The sequence below is a fragment of the Berkeleyomyces rouxiae genome (genome assembly GCF_048999995.1).
Source record: "Berkeleyomyces rouxiae strain 22BRR77 chromosome Unknown BrBRR77_ptg000001l, whole genome shotgun sequence".
NCBI lineage: Eukaryota > Fungi > Ascomycota > Sordariomycetes > Microascales > Ceratocystidaceae > Berkeleyomyces > Berkeleyomyces rouxiae.
In genome coordinates, this window is record NW_027396491.1 from 1,385,101 (window position 1) to 1,406,385 (window position 21,285).

Genomic DNA, 21,285 nt, shown 5'->3' on the forward strand with positions numbered 1-21,285 from the left:
CCTAAAATCCAAACCATGCATACAGAAACCCCCCGCACAAAGTGTAATGACTAAAGTGTGTCCACCCGCCCAGCCCAGAGGCTGTCCTTTGCTTGTGTGGCCCCAAACCTGGCCCAGAATCCTGGCCTCGCCGCTGATGCAGACCAAACATAAAAACAAAAACAAAGGAAACAACAAAGGGAAGTACAAACAAAGAGAGAAACAAGTAGGAAAAAGGAGGTGATGGCAGCGCAAACGCGCTAAGGGGGAGACCCCAAGGGTACGCCGTCTCTAGGTGGCAGAGGGGGCGCGGGAGGGGCCGCGTCTTGCGCCTGCGTGTCCGGCCTCATGCGGCGGTGAGCCAGCAGGGCCGTGGGGGCTTTGGCTGCTTTGGCGGCCAGCCAGCAGGCTCCGCGCTTGGTACCGATCAACTTCTGAAAGAAGCTGCTGGACACCCGCTGTGGGTTGTGGTGGCAAACCCAGATGTGCTCCGGGCTCGTGTCGGCTCCGCAGAGGGGACAGGAGAGCACGGCGTCCTCGTGCTCGAAACGGCGGTGATAGGCCGCAAAGTCGCCGTGTCCTGACAAAGCTGTCAGCACCGCGCGGGCGAGGTTGCGATCGGTCTCGTCAAGGAGACTTGTCCAAGCCTTCTTCGTGGCCTGCACCGGGCGGCGCAGGTGAGGTCTGGAGTTGCGACCCTCTGCCTCCCACCAGGCGCGAAATGCGGTAGTGACCCGGGCGCGGAATTCACTGCGTGCCCAGGAGAGTGACATGCCAGTCCTTGTGGTGATTATGTCTGCACCCCACCTGGCTTGTCTGTCGGCGAGCTCGTTGCCCACGACATCGGAGTGGCCTGGAACCCAGATCGCTTCCACCTCAATGGCTCCATCTGGCCACGGTCTTGGCCTCGGATGGTTGGCGTCGGGACGTAGCCAGTCCGCGAAAATTGTTTGGGCTCTCCGAAGGTGTTCCTCTGAGGTTCCGGGCTTGACGTCCCGAGACGTGAGTCTACTCACCGCTGCCATGTTGTCTGAACAGATCCAGACTTTGCGGCACCGCGGTTTGTCCCGCAGGTCGACGGCGGTTATGGCCTCGGCAATGGCCAGCACTTCGGCGTCGTGCACCTCGGCGCGGAAAGGGACCGGGCGGTTTCCCGAGAGCAGGACTTGTCCCCCCTGGATAATTACCCAGCCGGCGCCAACCCTGTTCGGACTCAGCTTCGAGCCGTCTGTGTATAGCCACAGGTCTGAGGGGGGGGAGGAGCGGACCAGAGCGAGGTGTGCTGCAGCGGCAGCCTCTTTGTCACCCCGGATCGGGGCCCGGGTCGAAGGTAGCTTGCCCTTGCACGGCGGCGGGAAGCTCGTGGACAGCTCGTATGGAAGCATACTCCTGAGCTCACCCAGTATGCCCCACATTGGCCTTATGGAGCCGAGGGGGTGGTTTGGCGGGGCCAGCGCGACTCTGAGAGCAGCCGACCCAAGGAGGTTGTCCAGCGCATAGCGCATGGAAATGAAAGTCTTTATTTAACCTGTCTACTCGCGAGGGATTCTCGGCATACGACAGGGGACTATTTCTAGTACCAGGAAAAATACATAACAGAAGCAAAAACCAAAACCTAAAACCATGCATACAGAAACCCCACAATCCAAAGTATAATGACAGGAGGTCTCCCACCTGCCCAGCGCAGAGGCTGTCCTTCGTCCGCGTGGTCCAAACAAGACCCAGAGTCCTGGCCTCACCGCCGATGTAGTGATAAAAATATTTGTGCAAAATAAGAAAAAAAAAAAGGGGGGTTGGCGGCGTATTCACGCCAGAGGGTTGGCAGCGCGGTTGCGCGAAAAAAGATTGGGCCCCAGATGCTAAGCTGCCCCGGGCAGGGTCGGACCAGGCGGTGGAGGGTCGGGCGGAGGGCGAACTGGGGAGTCCCCTTCCTGCGGGTCCGTTCCCGTTACCGCACGGCGGTGTGCTAGAAGCACCGGAGGACTCTTGGCCGCTTTAGATGCCAGCCAGATGGCTCCACTCTTGGTGGCTATGAGCTTCTGGAAGAAGCCCTTAGCCATCCGTTGAGGGTTGCGGGGGCAGGTCCAGATGTGCTCCGGGGTGGTCTCAGCGTCGCAGAGGGGGCAGGTTAGCACTGCGTTCAAGTGATTGAAACGGCGGTGGTAGTCTGCGTAGTCTCCGTGACCAGAAAGTGCTGTCAGGACAGCGCGGGCGAGCTTGCGCTCAGTGTCGTCAAGAAGGTTTTTCCAGGCCTTCTTAGGAGCCTCGAGAGGTCGGCTCAGGTGAGGTCTGTTGGCACAACCTTCATTCGACCACCAGGTGCGAAACTCGGTGGTGACGCGGGCGCGGAAATGGCTGCGGGCCCAGGAAAGGGACATTCCTACGGGCGTGTAGGCCCTCTCGGCGCCTATCTTGGCTTGTCGGTCCGCGAGCTCGTTGCCCCAGACGTCGGAGTGTCCCGGGACCCAAATCACTTCCACAGCGGGGGCACCATCTGGCCACGGTCTAGGACCTGGGTGGTCAGGGCTTTGGCCAATCCAGTCGGCGCAAATCGTTTGGGCCCTCCGGAGAAGCTCTTCGGAGGTTCCGGGCTTCGCGCCCCATGTCGTGAGGCGGTACACCGCGGCGAGGTTGTCGGAGCAGACCCAGACCTTGCGGCACTGTGGTTTCACCCACGAGTCTACTTTTTCCAGGGCTCTGGCAATGGCCATCACCTCGGCGTCATGAACCTCGGCGTGGAAAGGAATCGGGCAGTTGCCCGTGTCCAGGACTGTCTCGTCCCGAATGATCGCCCACCCAGCGCCGACCCGGCCCTCTCCCAGCTTGGATCCGTCTGTGTATATCCAGAGGTCCGAGGGGGAAGAGGAGCGTACCAAGGCTAGGTGCGCCGCAGCTGCAGCCTTCTTGTCACCCTGTAAATGGGGGCGAGATGATGCAGGCGCGCCCGTGAAGGGGGCCGGGTAGTTTGTGGCCAGGCTGTGCGGGAGCAGCATCTTGAGCCTCCCTATTCTACCCCAGTTTGTGGCTGTCGTTCCGAGCGGGTGGTTTGGCTGCGCGAGAGTGGCCCTAAGTCCGGCCGAACCAAGGCGGCTGTCTAGGACAAAACTCATTGGCGGGAAACCGGACGCTAGGTTGTATATAGCGCATGGGGTTGTGCAATATAGCGGGAGTGCCGCACGCAGACCTCGGCGGACTGTGCGATCCAGGAGTGCCACGGCCTGCTTCAGCCCACGGGGTTGGCTAGTTGTCCCGGCTCCGTGGTTCCACCAGACGGCGGCGGCGTAGGCGAGCTTGTTCACCACACAAGAGCGGACTGCCGTGAGGGCGCCTTTCACCGGGGCCCCCTTCCAGCAACCAGACAGAATCTGAATGCCGCGTATGGTGGGTGCCGTCCTCTGGGCGACGTCGCGGATGTGCGGCACGAAGGACAGGTTGCGTGACCAACGCACGCCGAGCCATCGTAGGGTATCCTTGGGGTCTATGGCATCTAGTGAGCCGCTATCGGGGAGTAGAAGACCCGGGTTTTGGCCGTGGCGCTTGCGCGTCACGTGAAGGAGTTCCGACTTGGCAAGGTCGAGCATCATGCCGTTCCTCACACACCAGTTGTTGACAATGTTGAGGGTGTGGGACAGCACCGAGCAGTTGGCTGCCAGAGACGAGCCTGAGCTGACCAGGCAGCCGTCGTCCGCATAGCCGCGGAGGGAGCACGGGAGGGCCATCCTGAAGAGTGGTGCCATGAAGAGCATGAACAAGATGGGAGAAATTGGCGAGCCTTGGGGTAGGCTCCCTCCTGTGGGCTGAAGGAGATCGTCAACGCCATCGAGCACCAACGAGGCCTTGCGGTCCGAGAGGAACGAGGATACCCATCGGCATGTCTCGGCCGGGCAATCCAGATCGACCAGACGTTGTACCATGCGGTGCGGCTGCACTGCATCAAAAGCTCCCTTGACATCGAACGTCAAGACTGAGGATTCCATCTGGCGGTCCATGTAGTACTCTAGAGACTCAACCAGACTCAGACACATGTCTTCGGCGCTACGCCCAGGCACCGCCCCAGCGTAGTTGTCCCCAATGTGTCCCTTCTCTAGGGCCCAGAGCGAGAGTCGGCGGGCAACAATCCTTTCCAAGCACTTGGCCAGAGTTGGCAGCAGCGAGATGAGCCGGTAGGAGCGCGGCGACGACCGGTCCTTCTTGTTTGGCTTGGCGAGGGCAATCACCTTCGCTTGCTTGAAGGGGGAAGGGTGGAGCCCCCAGGAAAAACTGACCTTGAAAAGATAAGTGATCTGCTTCCCCAGAGCGGGCCAGGCTAGCTTCAGGGCGTTGTTGGAGAGGCTGTCTAGACCGGGCGCGGTGTTCTGAGGCTTCCACAAAGCAGCTTTGACCTCGTGCTTCGTGATCGGCTCGGTCCCGACTGGGGCTTGCGACAAGTCTGGAGGGGGCAAGTCACCCGGGCGAGAGGATGGCATATGCACGCTGCGGAGAAGTGCAATCTTCTCTGTGGTGTCCTGCACCGTGGCTTCTGCACCCTCTACCGGCGCTAGCGCTGGCGATGGTCGAGCGGGCGGTTTAGTTCTCCACTTGACAATCTGGAAAATGTCTCGCGCTTGCGTGGCCTTGGCGACCCTGTTGTCGTAGAAGTTTCCCGCAGCTTTCTTGAGGACCATGCCCAGCCGCTTCTTGGCTTCTCTGCGATCCTTTCTCGCCTCCCGTTCCGCAGTCTCTGAGTCGGCGTTGTTGACACGGTGCTTGGCTGACTGCTGTTCTGCGCTTGCCTCCCTGCAATCTTTGTCCCACCAGGGGAAACTTTTGGCCTTGCCGAGCGACCTGGGTGTCGACGCGTCGAGGGCTCCGAGAATGACTTCCTGAAGAGTCCGTGCGAAGTCATCCACGTGTTGAGTTTTTTCCGCCCGGGACAAAGGTCTCCTGCGTATACCTGCGACTAGGGCGTCCATCAAGGGCACCCCCGCTTTGCAGGCTGCAGTGAACTTCTTCCTGTCCATCTTGTCCATGACGAGTCGCCCAGGAGGGGCTGCAGCCGTCGGCTGGTCGGCAAGTGGCAGAGTAATTGTCATTGGGAAATGGTCGCTCCCGCAGGTGTACTCGTCTCTGAGCTCGGCGGTCGCGCCTAGCGCGAACAAAGGCGCCGAGAAGATCGCCAGGTCAATGACGCTGCCTGACTCGTGGGTGGGTTCTCCATCAGCGTTACCGAGCAGCAGTGCCCTCTCTTCCATCCATGACAGCAGGAGCTCTGCATCCAGATCGTCCGAGGCGCTAAGGGGGTTCCAAGCACTGTGGTGTAGGTTGAAATCCCCAGTAATCACCGAGCGTGGTCCCGGCTGCATCCTTGTGAGAAGGTGAAGCGCTTCGCCCGTGCGGGAAGAACCTGCCCCCGCGTTGTAGAGGTTGACGATGGTGTATGAGTGTCCTCCGTGTACCACCTCAACCATGACCATGTCTGGGTGCTCCTCCCTCATGTACGCCTTCTGGAAGCGAAGACCGCGCCTATTTGTCGATACGTATGTGGCAACTCGGGGTTTCGAGCGCCAGTTACCCTCCGGGACAATTGCCTGATAGGAGGGGTGTCTGGGAAACGTTCTGTTCCCCGGATCTGCGCCTGACGGGGCCTCTTGGAGGCAGACCACGTTCACCTGGTCTTCATGCGCCTTCTGTAGCAACGCCTGTGCACAGGTCCAGGACCTCTGTACATTCGCCGAAATTATGTTCAGTACTGTAGAGTTAGGGTTTCCTAACATTTACAGAACTTCCTCGACGTTGTCGTCTACCTGCATTGAGTCCTGTGTTTCAGAGGATTCGCTGGAGGTGGGCAGGGAGGAGGGCTGGCTGGGCGACGAGGAGACGGAGGATGGGGGAGCCTGGGGGCTTGAAGGGCTCTTGTCCTGTGTCGACGGCTGGGGCTGGGTGGTGGTGTTGTCGGCCACGAGTGGCGCTTGGGCGGGCTTAGGGGACGGTACCTTGTCTCCCTGGGCGGCGGCTGCCGGGGTCGAGGACGACGTCACGGTGTCGGCCGGGCATTTGCGGTCAAAGTGGCGGGCCCGGCAGCGTGTGCAGAACGGGAAACGCTCCAGGGTGTTGTCAGGGGAGACCATGTGCAGCTCTCCGAGTGTCGCTACGCGACGGGGAACCGCAGACGGGGCCACAAGGCCTTCGTGGAAGGCGATGTGGGCGCGGAAGGTGGGCACGCCCGCCTTGCCAACGTACTTCGACAGCGTGGCGCTGGCGGAGACGACTCCAAAGGCCTGTTCGATATCCTGACGGACATCGTCTAGGGTGACCCGGTGGAGCATCACGGCGCCAGGGGTCTTGGGGTCCTCGACCGTGATCGAGGTTGGCAGTCCGTGTACGATGTACTTGGACCAAGCGTCCCTCTTGTGGACCTTCTCCGCAGTCAGGTTGGCGCGGATGCGCTCAGCGTGGCTGAGGAATTTGCCGACGTCACGGACGGCTGTCAGGGCAAAGCCCGTCTTGGTGGCGGTGGCGGTGCCTGCGCCCTCGCCGCGGGGGATGCCCGCGTTGGCCTTCGTTACGATGTAAGCCGGCGAGAGCTTCCGGAGGGGGGAATCGGTGGGCACAACCACGAAGAGGCGGTTGTCGGCGGGGGTGGCCTTTTCAGGGACCACGCTGGCTTTGCCCTGTCTGGGCTTGGGGGCTCCGGCCGAGGGAGCCGCGGGCTGGGCAGCCTTGGACGCTTTTTTGCCCTTGCGGGCGACGGTGCTCCAGGATTCCTTATCCAAGGACTCGGTGGGCGCTGCGGGAGCGGCAGCAGGGGGGTCGCGGGCTGATGGTGCCTCTGACGGGGTCGATGGGCGGGCGGGGCGCTCGCGTTGCGGCGCCGGGGAGGGGGTCGTGTCGCGAGGGGCACGGTTGGGGGGAGGCTGGGGCGCGCCTGTCATGGCGTGCTGGAGGGTGTCTAGAAGACCCTGTTGCAGGAAGTCTAGAAGTTTGCGCGTCGACTCGTGCGCGCTGGCCTGCGGGGCCATTGCGGCCAGGCAGTTGTCGGCCATGGCCGAGAAAGTGTTCAGCATCCTATCACGGGTTGCTGCTTCCGCGTCTTTCTGGTTGCGGAGGGCGTCGGCTAGAGCCTTTACGGGGCCGACGGGGAGCGAGATGGGAGCGTAGTGAGCCTCTTGGGGGAGGGGCGCGTCTTCGCTCCTGACGCGTTTTGCGCCTGTCGCGACGCGCGCGACGGAAGAGGGGAGCCCCTGAGGGGCCTGGCCGGCGAGGTTCGGCGAGAACGACGCGGAGGAGGGGACAGTGGTGGGCACGGGGGAGGGGTCGCTGGCGGGCGAGGTGGCCTGCGCATACGTCAATGACGGAGGCGCGGACGCGGGCGCGGCGGGCGCGGGCGCGTGGACGGACGCGATCATCTTAGGGATGACAGGACCTGCCGGGGGCGAAAATAAAGTAAAGTAGTTTGCAATAATGGTAGCTGTTAGCTTGGTCGAAATGTCGAAGGTGCCCTCTGAAAATGGAGGAAAATGTTGGTGCCATTGTGGCATAGCGCATGGGAGGGAAGCCCGATGCGAGGTTGTATATTGCACAGGGTGTGGTGCAATATAGCGGCAGGGCGGCGCGGAGGCCTCTGCGGACGGTGCGGTCGAGGAGCCTTGAGGCCCCCAGTAACCCGCGCCGGGCCTGTGGAGTTCCTATTCAACGCAACTAAGCAAAAAAGAAAAGAAAATATTGATGAGCCCTCATTACGGGCTCAAGAGAGCGGATGATCTCATAGTTGAGCTGCGTAATCTGGGAATCGAACCCAGGGCTAATCGAAATCATTGCTTGATGGCAACGATTAATGTTACCACTACACCAATTACGCTTGTTGATGGAGATGAGCGCAGTTAGAAGCACATATCAATCCTTTGTGACAAGCTTTCCTTGGGAGCAACCAAGTTGATACGTATTGCTGCTCATAGCGGAGTGTGGACCACTGGTTCTTCGGGGCTTGGGGATGGTGCGCCATCCCGAACACACAGAAACTATGCGGCGTGTTGAGCGGAGGACTTTAAATTTCCGTCCGGTAACCAGTCCGGCGTCGTTTGATCTTATTGATTCCGGTAAACGTTAAATATAGTCAAGTCAAGTCAAGTTGATACGTAGACAGGGGGCACTTCATGACCGCAGACAAAAACTTGAGATGGATAACTTTTAGAGCCCGGAGAGGCCTTGTGCCAGCCGATTATCTCTTCTGGCTAGGCCACGACCGATCTGCCATGTATCTGTAGCACTTCTCACCGTCTATGATGCTATGGTGGGATGACCGCAAAGATATAAGACAATAGTCAAAACCATGTTACACAAGAACACAGAGGGCGTTCATTCCGATCTGACGGACTACCAGGATGGTCCTAGTAGGAGAGATATATTCCGAGCAAGGTTCCCGCCAGTTAGCTTGTCTTGACTTGATTATATTTAACGTCTACACATCCCCCAGTTAACTTGGGGGTATACCATTACAGACACACAGAAGCTGTGTAAATACTAGAAATGATTGTGGACAATTTTCCAGATCTCTCCTGCAAGCTAATGTCTATACGACAATCTCAACAAAGGGGCTTCCACTCGAGGTAAATTTCGACTCTGGCTGGACTGGAGCCACATGGCAGCTCGTTCAACTACCAGCTAGCGGCAGTTCAGCTGTGCTAGGCGACGGGAATATAGCTAATGCCTCCCCTTTGGCCATACCCTATTCCAATAACCAGCATTGCCCCTCCTTGGAAAATGCCTCCCTTGCAGAAAATTTCTCAGCCTTTTCCCTGTCTCCCTGCGGAAATAATTTTTCATGTTTGAGCATCTGTAGCCGCCCATCCAACCAATCCCGTCCAAAGCAGGTGAGCCGGCGAACCCTAAGAATTTGGTGCACTTTAACCCTGGCTCATGTGGCTCCTCGTTATTTCGACTGACCAATTGCGTGTTGTGGCTGCCGGTGAAGCGCCAGAAGATCTGTATATATTTGGGCTGCCGTGAAACGCCGGCAAGGGGGGGACAAGATGTTGTGTTTACTACTTTTTCCTTTATGCTAGTGAAGACGGGAGTATAGGCGCCAAAGACCCAGAAACAGAGAGGAAGCCCAGACCACCAGGCACTTCGTCGGCGTTCTACATGTGTCTACCAAATCCTGTGAAGAAAACAGACAATGCCTGCCCCTGGCCCGGCAGATGGGCGGTGCTGTAGACTGGCCGGGATGGTTGATTGGGCGTGGGCGCCTGCTTGGGGTTGTTTGGTCAGCCTTGATCTGAAGTCTGCTATGGATGGCGCTGTTTGCATGCTGTCCAAAGGCGACTGGTCACCAGCAAGCACGAGACGAAACGCCGCCTGAGGTAGAGAGATCCTTGACCCTGGAGCTGGCTGCCAGTCCTGGTAAAGATGCAGTGCTACTTGTGCCACGATGGCCTCCAGGGTCGCCGGGAGCTATTCTGGGCATCTGCTGTCCTACCAGTCCCGCGCGAGCAAGCAAGCCTGAACGCAGTCTTTTCTTTGTGGCTCGCTGTGCTTTGTGTCAAGACCCCGGCGCTTGCGGGCCAGTAGGCCGCGGTGAAACGCTGGACTGGGGGGCCGTGGACGCCGAGATGGAAGTCGACAGATATGAACAAGAAGAAGAGCAAAAGGCAGCCCGACTAAAGAGGCTGCCTTGCTGTTCTCTTCTAATGCCTAATATCCTTTTCTTTCTTGCTCTTCATAGATTGGCTTGTCGATTACTTACTCATACTCTCTAGACGTTTGCCTCAACACCAGAAGAAAAAAGTAGAGCTCCGTACTTCTCTGCCTTGTTGATCTGAACTTTGTGGGATACTATCTTCTCTACCTCCTGTGCTCTCTCTCTAATATCTACACCTCTCACCTACCATCTTCTTTTACCTCTGCTCTCTCGTCCCCTTTGGCATTAACTCTCCAGACCTCGTCGCCATGATACGCCCACTCTGGGCCCTCCGCCTGCTGGTCCTCACGGGACTCTCCTCCTCGTTCCCGCACGCGCCCTCTTCCGCTGCCGCCGGCACCTCCATTTTTTCCCGCTCCGATACGTGCGTCGCCGCGTCTCTGACCTCATGCTCATCCGCGCTGCCGACCAACTTCTGCTGCCCGACCAGCTACGCATGTCTTGCCTTGGCCGCCAACACGACCGCTATGTGCTGTCCTGGTGGCTCAACGTGCAAGCGCATCTTGCCCATTCTGTGCGACATCGGCCTGCAGAGCCCCAGCTTTAACATGTCTGCTATTGTCAAGACTACGTTGCTGGACTACAAGCTGCCGACGTGTGGCCAGGCCTGCTGCCCCTTTGGCTACCAGTGCGAGACAAACGGCAACACGGCCGTGTGTGTTATGAAGGATGATCAGTCCGTGCTCCCGGACGGTGTAGTATTGAGTTCTTCATCGGCGGTGAGGTCGTCCACCTCGTCTGCCGCGCCAACTACGTCGACCACCTCGACTTCTGACATCACAACAACCACCTCCGCCAACTTGACATCAACAACGGCGACATCCTCCCAACAACCATCCTCCACCATCATCCCCACGACCACTCTCGTTGAATCTCCCACCTCTCTCTACGCCGGCCTTCCCTTCCCAACAGACCCCTTCAGTGCCTCCTCGCCATCCCCCTCCCCGCCGCCTTCCTCCTCCCCCTCCTCATCCACCGACAAGATTGTCGGCGGCGTCATCGGCGCCATCAGCGGCATCGTGCTCTTCCTCTTCCTCTTTCTCTGGCTCCGCCGCCGCCACGCCCGCCGCACCGCCATCACCGGGGCCCTCGCGTCTGGCGAGCCGCCGCTCATTGGCCGCCGCCCCAACAGCCCGTCCTACTCGCACTCTCGCAGCGGCTCCAAGTCCAGCGGCCCCCCGCTGTCCGCCAGACAAATCAGCGGGCCTGTCATGCGTCTTAGCACAAGCCTTCTGCGCACTGACTTTATCCGCAAGCCATCGGGCGGCAGTTCCACCAGCGGCAGCGGCAGCGATGGCATCTCGCCCACCAACTCGCCGCGCTACGAGACGTACAGCCAGTCCAACGCGCCCGGCCACGGCCACGGCCACGGCCACAACAACATCAGCCAAACCGCCGGCCTGGCCCACGCAATGCCGCCACACCCTCCGCCGCCCACCATTACGGTACAGCGCAGCTCCGCCGTCAGCCAGGACTCGCTCATACCGTCGCCGTTGCACGTGATCCCGCCGTACTCTAAGAACGCGCCGCTGGGCCACCTAAACTACCAGCTGGACTGCAGCACACCGACTATTCGCCTGGTCGACCAAAAGGCCGCGCTGAGACCGAGCATGACTCAGCTGCATCCTGGCCTCGGCGCGTATGCTGAGAGCTCCGCTGTGGCCGAAGGTCATGGTGTGGGCAGCCAGCGCGATACAACCATGACGTTCATGATGCATGAGGCCGGATTGTCTGATGTACAGAGTGGCCAGCCATATATGTCACACAACAGATAAGGCGCTGCGTTACGCTGATACATTCAACGTCGCTCCGTTGCTTTCCCACAGTCTAGTTATATTCCTGTGCTTAATCTACTTTCATTTGTTTGCTTCATCGTTAAAATACCCTTCGTCTGTTTTGTTTCCTTTGTCTAGCCATGTTCACTCTCAACATCTCGTGTTTTTCTTTGCAATCTCAGAAGCCTTGTTTCGGTTGGTTAATCAATATTCAGTAGCCTTTTTAATCTTATTTACAAACTTAGTTATCAACTTGAATACTTATTTTTAGTTGTAGATCGGCTCAGTGTCCTGTGATCCATGAACCTATGCGAGACTGCCTGGCGACATTCAATCTTCACCCGAAACCTCGACTCGCAACCTCTCACATCACCACACACTTGTTGCGGCCATCGCGGTCCGTGGCACTCGTGGTCATCCAGGCCGGCGTCATAGCCCGCGGCACATCCGTCCACGCACTCACACTCGCATCATCTGCCTCGCGGCCCCTTTTCTTGCGCCGCGCGCCCGTCGTGCTTGCGCTCCACGACTTCTTTTGGTTTTTCTGCTTCGCCTTGTGCATGTTCCTGGCTGCGCTGCGTGACGCGCGGCTCGCATTGCTGCGCGTTCGCCGGACAGCCATGGCCGTTGTCGATTTGTGGCGCAGGCCGGTCGATGACGTCAGCCATGACGGCAGGTGGCGAGCCGAAGCCTCGTGCAAGTGCGCTGGTTCATTCGACAGCGGTGGAAAGAGAGGCAGTGGCGGCATGTCGCGTGACGATGACTCGGAGATGCGCGATTCGACAGAGTCTTCCAGTCGGCGGGCAACGCCTCTACGGCCGGCAGGCCGGGGCCGGCGCGCGACAGGTGCAACAATGGGAACCTCTGGCCGACCGGTGGCATCACCGGGATGGACCGAATTAGCACCACCAGTGATACCGGACGGTGTGCTAATAAGAAGAGGTGTATCAGAAACAACAAAAGTTCGTGCAGGCGTCAAGGACGACAAAAGCGGCATATCGCTCATAACAGTAAACTGCATAGATGTCGAGCTTGAGCTGACGGGCAAATTGCCGCTGAAACTGCGCGAATGTGAAGACGAGTATGAATGCGTGTGGGGAGGTGGCGGTGGCAGAATAGTCGACCAGCTTCTCGGCGCCTCTACTAGACTGCGCGACGCAACCGGAACGCGCGGGATTAAAAACTTTGGCGTGGCAGAATTCGAATTGGAGGACACGCCCGCAGTCAAAGCAGCCGGCGACTGTGCCCGAGTGTTTGTGGGAGAGATCTCGTCGTCAGGGAGACATCTAGAAGCTCCCTGTGTCGGCTCTGGTGGTGGGCACGGCTGTGGTGTTTCGGTGAATACTGCAAAACTGCTGGAAGTAGAGCGCGGCGACATCCAGACTGCAGGGGGGTCATAGTCGTCACCTCCACCTGGTGAAAAGGTGCTTGAGCCCAGCGGCAATGGCGAGGACTGACTGATGCTGGAGGAGTGAGACTCGGGCAAGCTGGCGGAGCGCATTTGAGTAGTGAGAGAAACTGGCCTGGTCCGCATCTGGGGAACGGCGGGTCTGTGTGTAGTGACAATTGGGGGGAAGTTGGACCTAGGGTCAAATGAACGCCTCGGGCCAACAGACCGGCAACGGTTTCCTTGGGAGTCTCCGATGGATACAGAGCGTCTATCCAGGGATAATCTCGGACCGACTGATCTGCTATCTCGTGAAAGTCTATGGCCAGCTGGCCTGATTTCGAGTGAACGCCTAGGGCCAGTCACTCTAGTGTCAAGCAAGCTTTGTAGAACAGGGCGCTCATCGAGCGACGTGTGAGCCTCTAAAGATCTCGCATTTTGTGAAAGTCCAAGTCCACAGTCATAGGACTGGCTGCGTCGGTTATTTGGGGGGAGGGTTGGCGCAATAACCGCAGGACTTTGAGGCGGCGATACATCATATAGTTCATCAGTTTGTTCTTCCGTTTCCCCCTGTACAGTATCTCCAGTTGCAGATATGGAAGCCACTTCCTGGGCCAAGGTCACAATTCCAGAGTGCAGCTGTTCTTCAGTTTCATTTACTTCATCAGCATCGATCATCTGATTTATATTCGTCGCCGTCAGAGTCCGCGACATTGGCGAAGCCATCGGTGACATGGTTGACATTGAGGCGCGAGAGGGACACCTGGCCGCTGTGCTGGGTGTGTCACCACCCTGAATTGTCGAAAGTCTCTTTGGAACACTACTCAAAGTTTCTGGCCGACCAGTGTTGGAAATAGGCGTAACAGGGGGCTGGAGCATAAAGTTAGGCACAGTTCCAGGATCCTCTGCATGATACGGCGGAGGCGGAGGCACCCAGTTGTCGGCATCACTCTCATGGGGATGCTCCCGGCGCCTTAGAGCCCGTCGTTGTGTGGTTTCTGAGGAAACCGTGACTCGTAGTCTGCGGCTTGCAGCTGCTGCGGTAGCTGCGCGTCGAAGGGTGTTTGTAGATCGTGGGCTTTGGTGAGAATATGGCGCATCGAATGCTTCCCAGTGCTCTTCTTCCGCCGGTTGTTCGTCGACATCACCAGTAGGAGGGGCGGTTGTAGAGAAGGATGATGAGTTAATAAGCCGAGGAGTCAACGGGTCATCATCTTCATAGGGAGAATCTTTGGAGCAAGAGTCTTCGGGCACATGCGAAAGAGTAGTGGGAGAGGCTGGAGTAGGCCCTGGATTTCCAGTGCTTGCTGAAACGCGGAGCAGTGAGCTTCTTGCGCCGCCGTGGCTCCGAGCGACAGTGCGCTTCCGCATGATATCAACCTCGGTGTCCAGGTCGCGCACCTCCTCCTCGAGGACTTCAGCCTCCACGGCGCCAAGTTCAATTTCAAGATTCCTTGTACCACCAGTGCTTGGGCTATAATCAAAGTCTACCAACATGATACGGCCGCCATCGACGAAGTTAACATCATCTTTATCAACACTAACCGTCGCGCCACGAGCGGCAATGACGAGTCGCTCCTGTATACGGTTGACGCCGCCATATCCCCGAACAAACTTTACATTTGATACGCCCTGGAGCTCAGCAATCTTGAAACCTCTGACAAAGGTGTTTGGGTTGGGGTGCTTGTCAAAAAGCTTCTGCCATTGTGGCACTTGTGAAGCAGGTCCAGGAGATGAGCGATTAGAGACACTGCTGTTTTTTCTACCCAGACTCCCACCTAGTCTTTCCTCGGTTCGTGTCTTGGAAAGGAAGCGTGGGATGGCGTCTAGGTCTTCAGGCACTCCATACACCCAAATGTCTCTCCCGGAAAACCCTGAAGACACCAAGTCGCCATGGTAGGTAGCAGCTGGGATAGTGCAAGGCATGATCTTTGGATTAGTACTGGGTTGGTGATGTGGTAGAGGTCCAGTAAAGTATGTGGTGCTGCTTCTCAAGTCATCAACGCGCACGGCTCGAAAGGTTTCGAAATTACGATCGTAGGTAAAAGCATAAGCAGCTTCATCACGGCTAGTATTCTGTATCAGAACAGAATGACTACAGTCTCGGCTGGTGTTCGGAAACAAGATCGAAGTTGTCCACAGCAAGCTGCTACTCCCCTCGACAGAAGTGCTTGGGTCGTAGTATGGGGCCGTGATGACGACAGTGCTGGGCGGTATAGAGTTGGCGTTGTGAGTGGTTCCGAGTATCTGGGTGCCATCAAAGGAAAAGGCCACAGAATCAACAGTATCACACTTGACGGCGCGGCGGTCAGTGGCCAGGGCATCCGGACGCACATTGACAACTTCGATGCCACCTTCGTAAGCAGCGGCCAGGACTGTTCCACAGGGCGACAGAGCGATGGTCCGGGGAGGGTTGTCGATGATCAGCGACTGCTTGCGCTTTGGCGGCGACTGGGTGAGATCGTAGAGATCGACCTGGGATTCTGTCGAGAGCACGGCCAGGAGTGTTCCATCATCCTTGATGCATGCCGAGGAGGGCCGTCTGAGCGTAGCCAGCTCTCGTGCGACTTTGGCGTCCTCTTGCCGGACATCGATGACGTAGATTCGCGACGAATTGTACGCGAGTAAATGGTGGCCCTGTGGCGATGGGCAGAACTGGAGGCCTTCTCCGGCCGGGGCCGAGGCCGAGCTGATGGTATTCGAGATGAGCTTTATCTCGGTGATTGACGGGCGCAGATAAGCATCAAAGAGGTTTTGCTTGGCCTGCAGCGCAAAGAGGCGGCGTAGACGGGGCAGATCATGGCTGGCAGAAGGCCCGGCCGAGAAAGACTCGTGCGACGCCACGAATGACAGACATTGCGAGAGTTTGAGCGCATAGAGACTTGCTTGTTGTGAGATGCGATGCCATCGGCGATCAAGCAGCGACAGTGACGCAAAAGTGTTGGGATCAGCCACAGTGAGGATCCTGCATAAGGGCCATGGGTCAGTGGGCTGGGGCCTCTAGTTCAGTGGGCATATGGAGACATGAGGGCTCAGGGCGAAGCGAGAAAACAAGCCAGGGCTTCTAGAGCAAGGCCACGGGCATGGCGGCATAAATTAGACTGGGCAACTCACTGGTGGATGATCTCATCGGGCAGTCGGTCTACAGCCTGCACGGATTTTGATATTGGTGTTTTGGGCTGATCGGCCAGAACGAGCGAAGGCGGGCGGGATACTGAGGCGGAAGATGTGGCTGAAGATGGGGCTGACCTGGGCGCTGAGGCTGGAGGGGAGTTTGACTCGAGCTCGGCAAGCTCGGCCACATACGTCACCGGCGCCGCGTCCATCGCGAAAGACGAGGAGTATGAGCAGTTCTGCAGCAAGGAACCAGATTTCCAGGGCGGTACGGCGCAAGATATCGACAGGAAAGACGCCCGAGGCTCTGGTCTGGTTGTGGTTTAATGGTAGGGCGAGAGTCTCAAGAACAAAGAACAGTGCGGCCGAGACTGGTGCACTCTAGAAACGAAGCTCACAGGCCGAAATGTCATAGCTCGCTTTAACGAGAACCAAGAACAAGAGTCCAGAAATCTACTAGCAGCCAAGCGACGAGCCAAAGTATAAATGGAGGGCTCAAAAATAGCGGCAGATCCAGGGACTTGGGAGCCAGGGAAAAAATACGAAGACAAAAAAGAGGCTTGGGCCAAGAGAACAAAAAAACAACGCGGAGCACTGCCAGAAGAACAGGGAGAGGCGAGCCTTTTTTACGTGCAAACACAAAAACAAAAAGATCACAGCAAAGAAAGGAGAAGATAACGAGTGCTCAGGTCAGGGCAACAGCACACTCGCTCGTTTAATATGTCAACGGCCGCTGGAGAGGGGGAGAAGAGGGGGCGGCCGCATACAGAAAATACGACAGGCCAGAGGGAGACACCCGAGAACGCGCGCAGCGGAAGAACAAAGAATGAGGTTTAGCATTTGCAGAAGACACCCAGGCGGAAAACGGCCGGGCCAGCGAGACAGAGAGCGAGGTGTCACATTGTGGATTGTGTGGCGGACGACGACACACAATCGCATGCGTGTACGTACCACATCAGACATCCATCCACACACTAAGCATGATTGCTTCCAGGCTCGTCATTTCTACCACTGCATTTGTGCTACGGTTCCAGGCTCTACTCTATCTTTCCTCGCTCTCCGCCGCTGCTCTCATCTGGCCACCCACCCACTCGGCTCGACCCTCAGCGCCCCCTTCGCCCCCCCATCTCACCAAATTCGTCAAATCACATCATGCTGTTTGCCCCCAAACAACAACACACAACCCAGGCCCTCATATCTGCAGGGCGAAAAGATACTGAAATCCTTTGTAATGTGATGTGCATGCATTTGTTGGTTGAGCGAGCGCTGTGCTTGTCTGTCTGTAAACACCCACCGAGCCCGATCACGCCTGGATGCACCACTCATTGGGCTTGCTGGACTGGTCAGGTACAGCCACAATGCCGCTGTGCTCCTGATGCGTCCTTCTGTTCCATCCCTACGTCTCACCTGCTTCTTTGTTTTTAACCCAAGACCACCATCGTGGACATCCACTAGACTCAAGTATACAGACATAGTTACGACTTGCACCCAGCCCGCAGACACAAACCCGGCCAAGGGAGACCCCCAACTGCCAAAAACTCATCCTCCCACCACACCGCATTCCAGCCAAAGCTTCCGCATTTGTCTTTGTCTTTGCAACCACCCACGTGATGCCAGTGCTTCACTCTGTGACACTCTACATCACAACCTCTTCTGTTCTTTGTGGAATGATTTGCTGATAATCACCCCCAAGAACCCAGAAACTTCTCTCCTTACGTCCACTTGCGACACAGCTGTGCAATATCAAGCCGCGCCCTATCATATTCATTCATCTAAATATACTGTTTTGTTTCGACAAAACATCCAGATTTCCATTGGTAGAGAAACTCGGATTTGGTAGGGGCGGATGCAGGGTTAAACGCGAAGCGCGACATCCTCGCGTAACCCTTACTCTGGGTATTCCTTGGTGACTCATCGCAAAGTGGATCTGGCTGGCTCCTGCAATCAACTCAGGTTGTACAACCAACTTGCACAAAAGCACATGGAAGCTCCGATTCTTTGTGCCACTATTGTTTCTCAAGACCACTGCGATCGAGACTTCCTTCTACATCTTTATTTGACCGGCTCGAGATTCACTGCCGAGTCGCTAAAAGAAGCAGTGTATAATTTTGTACTGGCTGTGCGGCCAGGACCGTATCGCCGTTACTACGGCTTCTATCCTTGCCCAGAGGAAGTAGTGAAAGTGGCACATATCAAGTTCAAAAATAGAACAACAATCCAATCTACCTGTACCATCAAAAGTGGGACTATATGCCTGCATTCACGTGATCTAATATCACCCATACACAAGGCCTCCATTGATGGACAATAGCATGGCGTTTCGTGTTTAAACTCCAGTGATCTGCACCTGCTCGCTGTCAGGTTTGTTCTCCTGTCCTCTACCTCCTATCACCATTGGGAATCCCGAAGAAGAGTCTTGTTTCGACAAGTATAATCCGTGGTTATACTGTTCTCCCGGCCCAGAGGACCATGTCAATGTGAAGACTCGGAAGAACAAATTCTCCCTTGCTTTTTTTTTTCTTCGGAACAATGGATCCCGAATACCAAAGTGTTGCTCGGTCAGATCATGCCATAGAGGGCTCGAAGAAGACGTGGATCTCCCGCATCATTCCCAACCGGCGCGTGGCTTGGGGTATTGCTGGCGTCGTGGTGACTGCCATTGTACTCATTGCCGTGTTCGCTTCTAGAGCTGGATCATCATCAAACAACAACCAAGCTCAGGTAAGAATAGAAAAAAAAAGAAATAACATACGCCTCGCAACGGCTCTGTACCACTTCTTCATCAACCGTCATGCTAACAGTCAAAACAAGTCTGGGGTGGGAGTTCCAAATGGAACATTGTCGGGGGAGACGGTGCTATTTGGCGAAGATTCCGGGGGCCCAATGGTGCAACTTGGATACTCTACGTACCAAGGGAAATGGGAATCCAACGGCATTGCACAGTTTACCGGCATGCGGTATGCCAAACCTCCCGTCGATGATCTGCGGTGGCGTGCTCCCACAGACCCAGGGACAACATCTGGAACCCAGAAAGTCACCGAGGTACGTTTGCAATCCATCTCTATTCAAGCAAGTCTCCCTCTCTCTAACACGACCCGCAGTTTGGCAAAAAGTGCTATGGCACTGCTTCTGGCATGTCCGCCGACCAAAGTGAAGACTGCCTATTTGTCAATGTTTGGGCTCCTCAAAAGGTCACAGCAAGGACAAAACTCCCTGTGTGGGTCTTTGTCCAGGGCGGCGGGTACAACTCTAACAGCGTCCCATATGCCCTTGGTTCCGAAATTATCGCAACTTCAGGCTACAACGTGGTTGTAGTAACCTTCAACTATCGCGTGTCCCTTTTGGGCTTCCTGGCCAGTGAAAAGGTGCAGGCTGATGGAAACTTGAACGCCGGACTCCTGGACCAGCGCTTCCTTTTGGAATGGGTGCAAAAACACATTGAAGCGGTACGTCTACTGTGCATCTGGTTTCTCTAGCATAGTAAGCGTGAACTCGGCATACTAACACATGTGTGCCCTAATAGTTTGGTGGAGATCCCAACCAGGTCATGCTGCACGGCCACTCGGCAGGCGGCGGCTCAGTGGCCCACCACCTGACAGCCTACGGCGGCCGTGACGATAAGCTGTTTGGCTCGGCCGTGCTCGAGTCGCCGTACTACCCGACGGAGCTGACAGTAGCCGAGTCTGAGTGGCAGTTTAACAAGACTGCAGAGATGGCCGGCTGTGCATCAGAAGCAGATGTGCTTGCGTGTCTTAGAAAGACGGACATTGCCATTTTGCAGGAAAAGGCCAACGGGATTTATAACTTCCCAGAAAAGGACAGCACGCCTGTTTTTTACTGGGCGCCTACAATCGATGGCGACTTTGTTTCTGAGGACCTCATGTCAGCCTATGACGGTGGGCGTTATATCAAAGTTCCGACATTGATGGGAACGGTGAATGATGGTAAGTAGCAAACACACTCTATTGGCTGTCTAGAGATACAACTAACACAAACAACAGAGGGATCCCTCTTTGCTGCCGATGCCAAAACCCAAGATGAAGTGGTCAACTTCATGTCCAACAACCTTCCCCGATACAACTCGTCATGGACAAGCACCTTTACCAAAGACTATCCACAAGCACCTGGAATCGAGGGTCGCGGCGCATGGTTCCCAACTGCTAGCCTTGCCTATGGCGACGTGATATTCAACTGCCCGTCCCTGACAACCGCTGATGCCATTGCCTCGAGCCTCGCAACAATGGACGGGCCCAGCTTGTGGATATACCGCTATAATGTCACGGACGAGGACGAAGTAAGCCAGGGCCATGGCGTGCCGCACTCGGCCGATCTGCCGGCGTTTTTCGGCATCAAGTCGGCTTCTACATCGGTACCTCGGAGCTACTCGACGTACAACGCTCCAATTGCTCCCATGATGATGGCATATCTCATTTCGTTTGTGCGCACACACAACCCAAACACTCTAAGGCACGAGTCGGCTCCAGAGTGGGACACGTGGGTTCCCGGACAGCAGGCTTCGCGGCTTGTAATTGAGCTGGACAACACGAGGCATGAAGAGCTTACGCAGGAGTTTAGGGCGCGGTGTAGTGATTGGGATCGGCTGCTCCAGGAGTCGCGTGTGGCATGACGACTGAGATAATATCTTCATTGTACATAGTTCTAATATCATTGGGTTACATAATACCAGGATGGCACATACCACATGAGCATGGGACACGAAGATTATCTTGATTCACAAGAAGTCCTATTTGTGACTAAATGACTGGAATTCGCAAGTGCAAAGAGCGACTCCAGCGACGGTTCCAATGCCTAGAGGCTTCAGACAAAGGTCCCTTCGCCGCCTATCGCCGATTCCACAGTGATGAAGGCTTCTAGCTACATCATCGACAGATTCTCTAGTTCCCTCACCGCACTTCACGATCAATCCAAGAGGCACTAGGAGCGGTTCATGAACCATTGCCCAGCTTCTAGTGAACAAAACGCAGCGCCGCCAGGTTGTGTGGTTCAGGTGAAGCCAGCTGTAGTATGCACACACCCCATATCCCGGAGCGGGTTTCGGGTCGGGTGAATAGGTTTTCCAGTCTGCGCTCGCGGTAGCGCCAGCAGCTTTCTTCTCATTTTAGTGCCTGGCCACTTGTTCTTAGACGGCTTCATTCTGCGCAGCCGGATGATTTATTGTCTTGGTCTGATACAGGCTTGTGGCCAGCGACAACCGGGTGGGCCTGACCATGAGAGAATAGAGTGGCTTCACTACAGACACACGCCTACATACCAGTACTAATTTGGCCTCGCCAGGCCTTGCCTAAAAAGTACCAAAGAAGGATGACCGCCCTAAATACTAACAGAGACGGTTA

General features: G+C 56.5%; 6 protein-coding genes across 6 annotated transcripts; 2 read left to right on the forward strand and 4 right to left on the reverse strand.

Moving 5' to 3' along the window:
• Positions 1-239: 239 nt before the first annotated feature.
• BROUX77_000419 (uncharacterized protein) lies at positions 240-1,394 on the reverse strand (the record flags this gene model as incomplete). Its single annotated transcript, XM_073748922.1, has 1 exon — positions 240-1,394. The coding sequence occupies one exon, from the start codon at positions 1,392-1,394 to the stop codon at positions 240-242; it is 1,155 nt and encodes a 384-aa protein (XP_073608656.1).
• Positions 1,395-1,838: 444 nt separating this feature from the next.
• On the reverse strand, positions 1,839-5,321 carry BROUX77_000420 (uncharacterized protein; the record flags this gene model as incomplete). Its single annotated transcript, XM_073748934.1, has 1 exon — positions 1,839-5,321. The coding sequence occupies one exon, from the start codon at positions 5,319-5,321 to the stop codon at positions 1,839-1,841; it is 3,483 nt and encodes a 1,160-aa protein (XP_073608657.1).
• Positions 5,322-5,732: 411 nt separating this feature from the next.
• BROUX77_000421 (uncharacterized protein) lies at positions 5,733-7,496 on the reverse strand (the record flags this gene model as incomplete). The annotated part of the gene is made up of 1 exon (XM_073748945.1): positions 5,733-7,496. The coding sequence occupies one exon, from the start codon at positions 7,494-7,496 to the stop codon at positions 5,733-5,735; it is 1,764 nt and encodes a 587-aa protein (XP_073608658.1).
• A 2,407-nt stretch (positions 7,497-9,903) lies between these two features.
• On the forward strand, positions 9,904-11,430 carry BROUX77_000422 (uncharacterized protein; the record flags this gene model as incomplete). The annotated part of the gene is made up of 1 exon (XM_073748956.1): positions 9,904-11,430. The coding sequence occupies one exon, from the start codon at positions 9,904-9,906 to the stop codon at positions 11,428-11,430; it is 1,527 nt and encodes a 508-aa protein (XP_073608659.1).
• Positions 11,431-11,794: 364 nt separating this feature from the next.
• BROUX77_000423 (uncharacterized protein) lies at positions 11,795-16,143 on the reverse strand (the record flags this gene model as incomplete). Its single annotated transcript, XM_073748967.1, has 2 exons — positions 11,795-15,782; positions 15,932-16,143. The coding sequence occupies 2 exons, from the start codon at positions 16,141-16,143 to the stop codon at positions 11,795-11,797; spliced, it is 4,200 nt and encodes a 1,399-aa protein (XP_073608660.1).
• Positions 16,144-18,460: 2,317 nt separating this feature from the next.
• BROUX77_000424 (uncharacterized protein) lies at positions 18,461-20,558 on the forward strand (the record flags this gene model as incomplete). Its single annotated transcript, XM_073748978.1, has 5 exons — positions 18,461-18,652; positions 18,743-18,973; positions 19,033-19,377; positions 19,455-19,875; positions 19,933-20,558. 5 exons carry the CDS (start codon positions 18,461-18,463, stop codon positions 20,556-20,558), a joined length of 1,815 nt encoding a protein of 604 aa, XP_073608661.1.
• Positions 20,559-21,285: the final 727 nt, after the last annotated feature.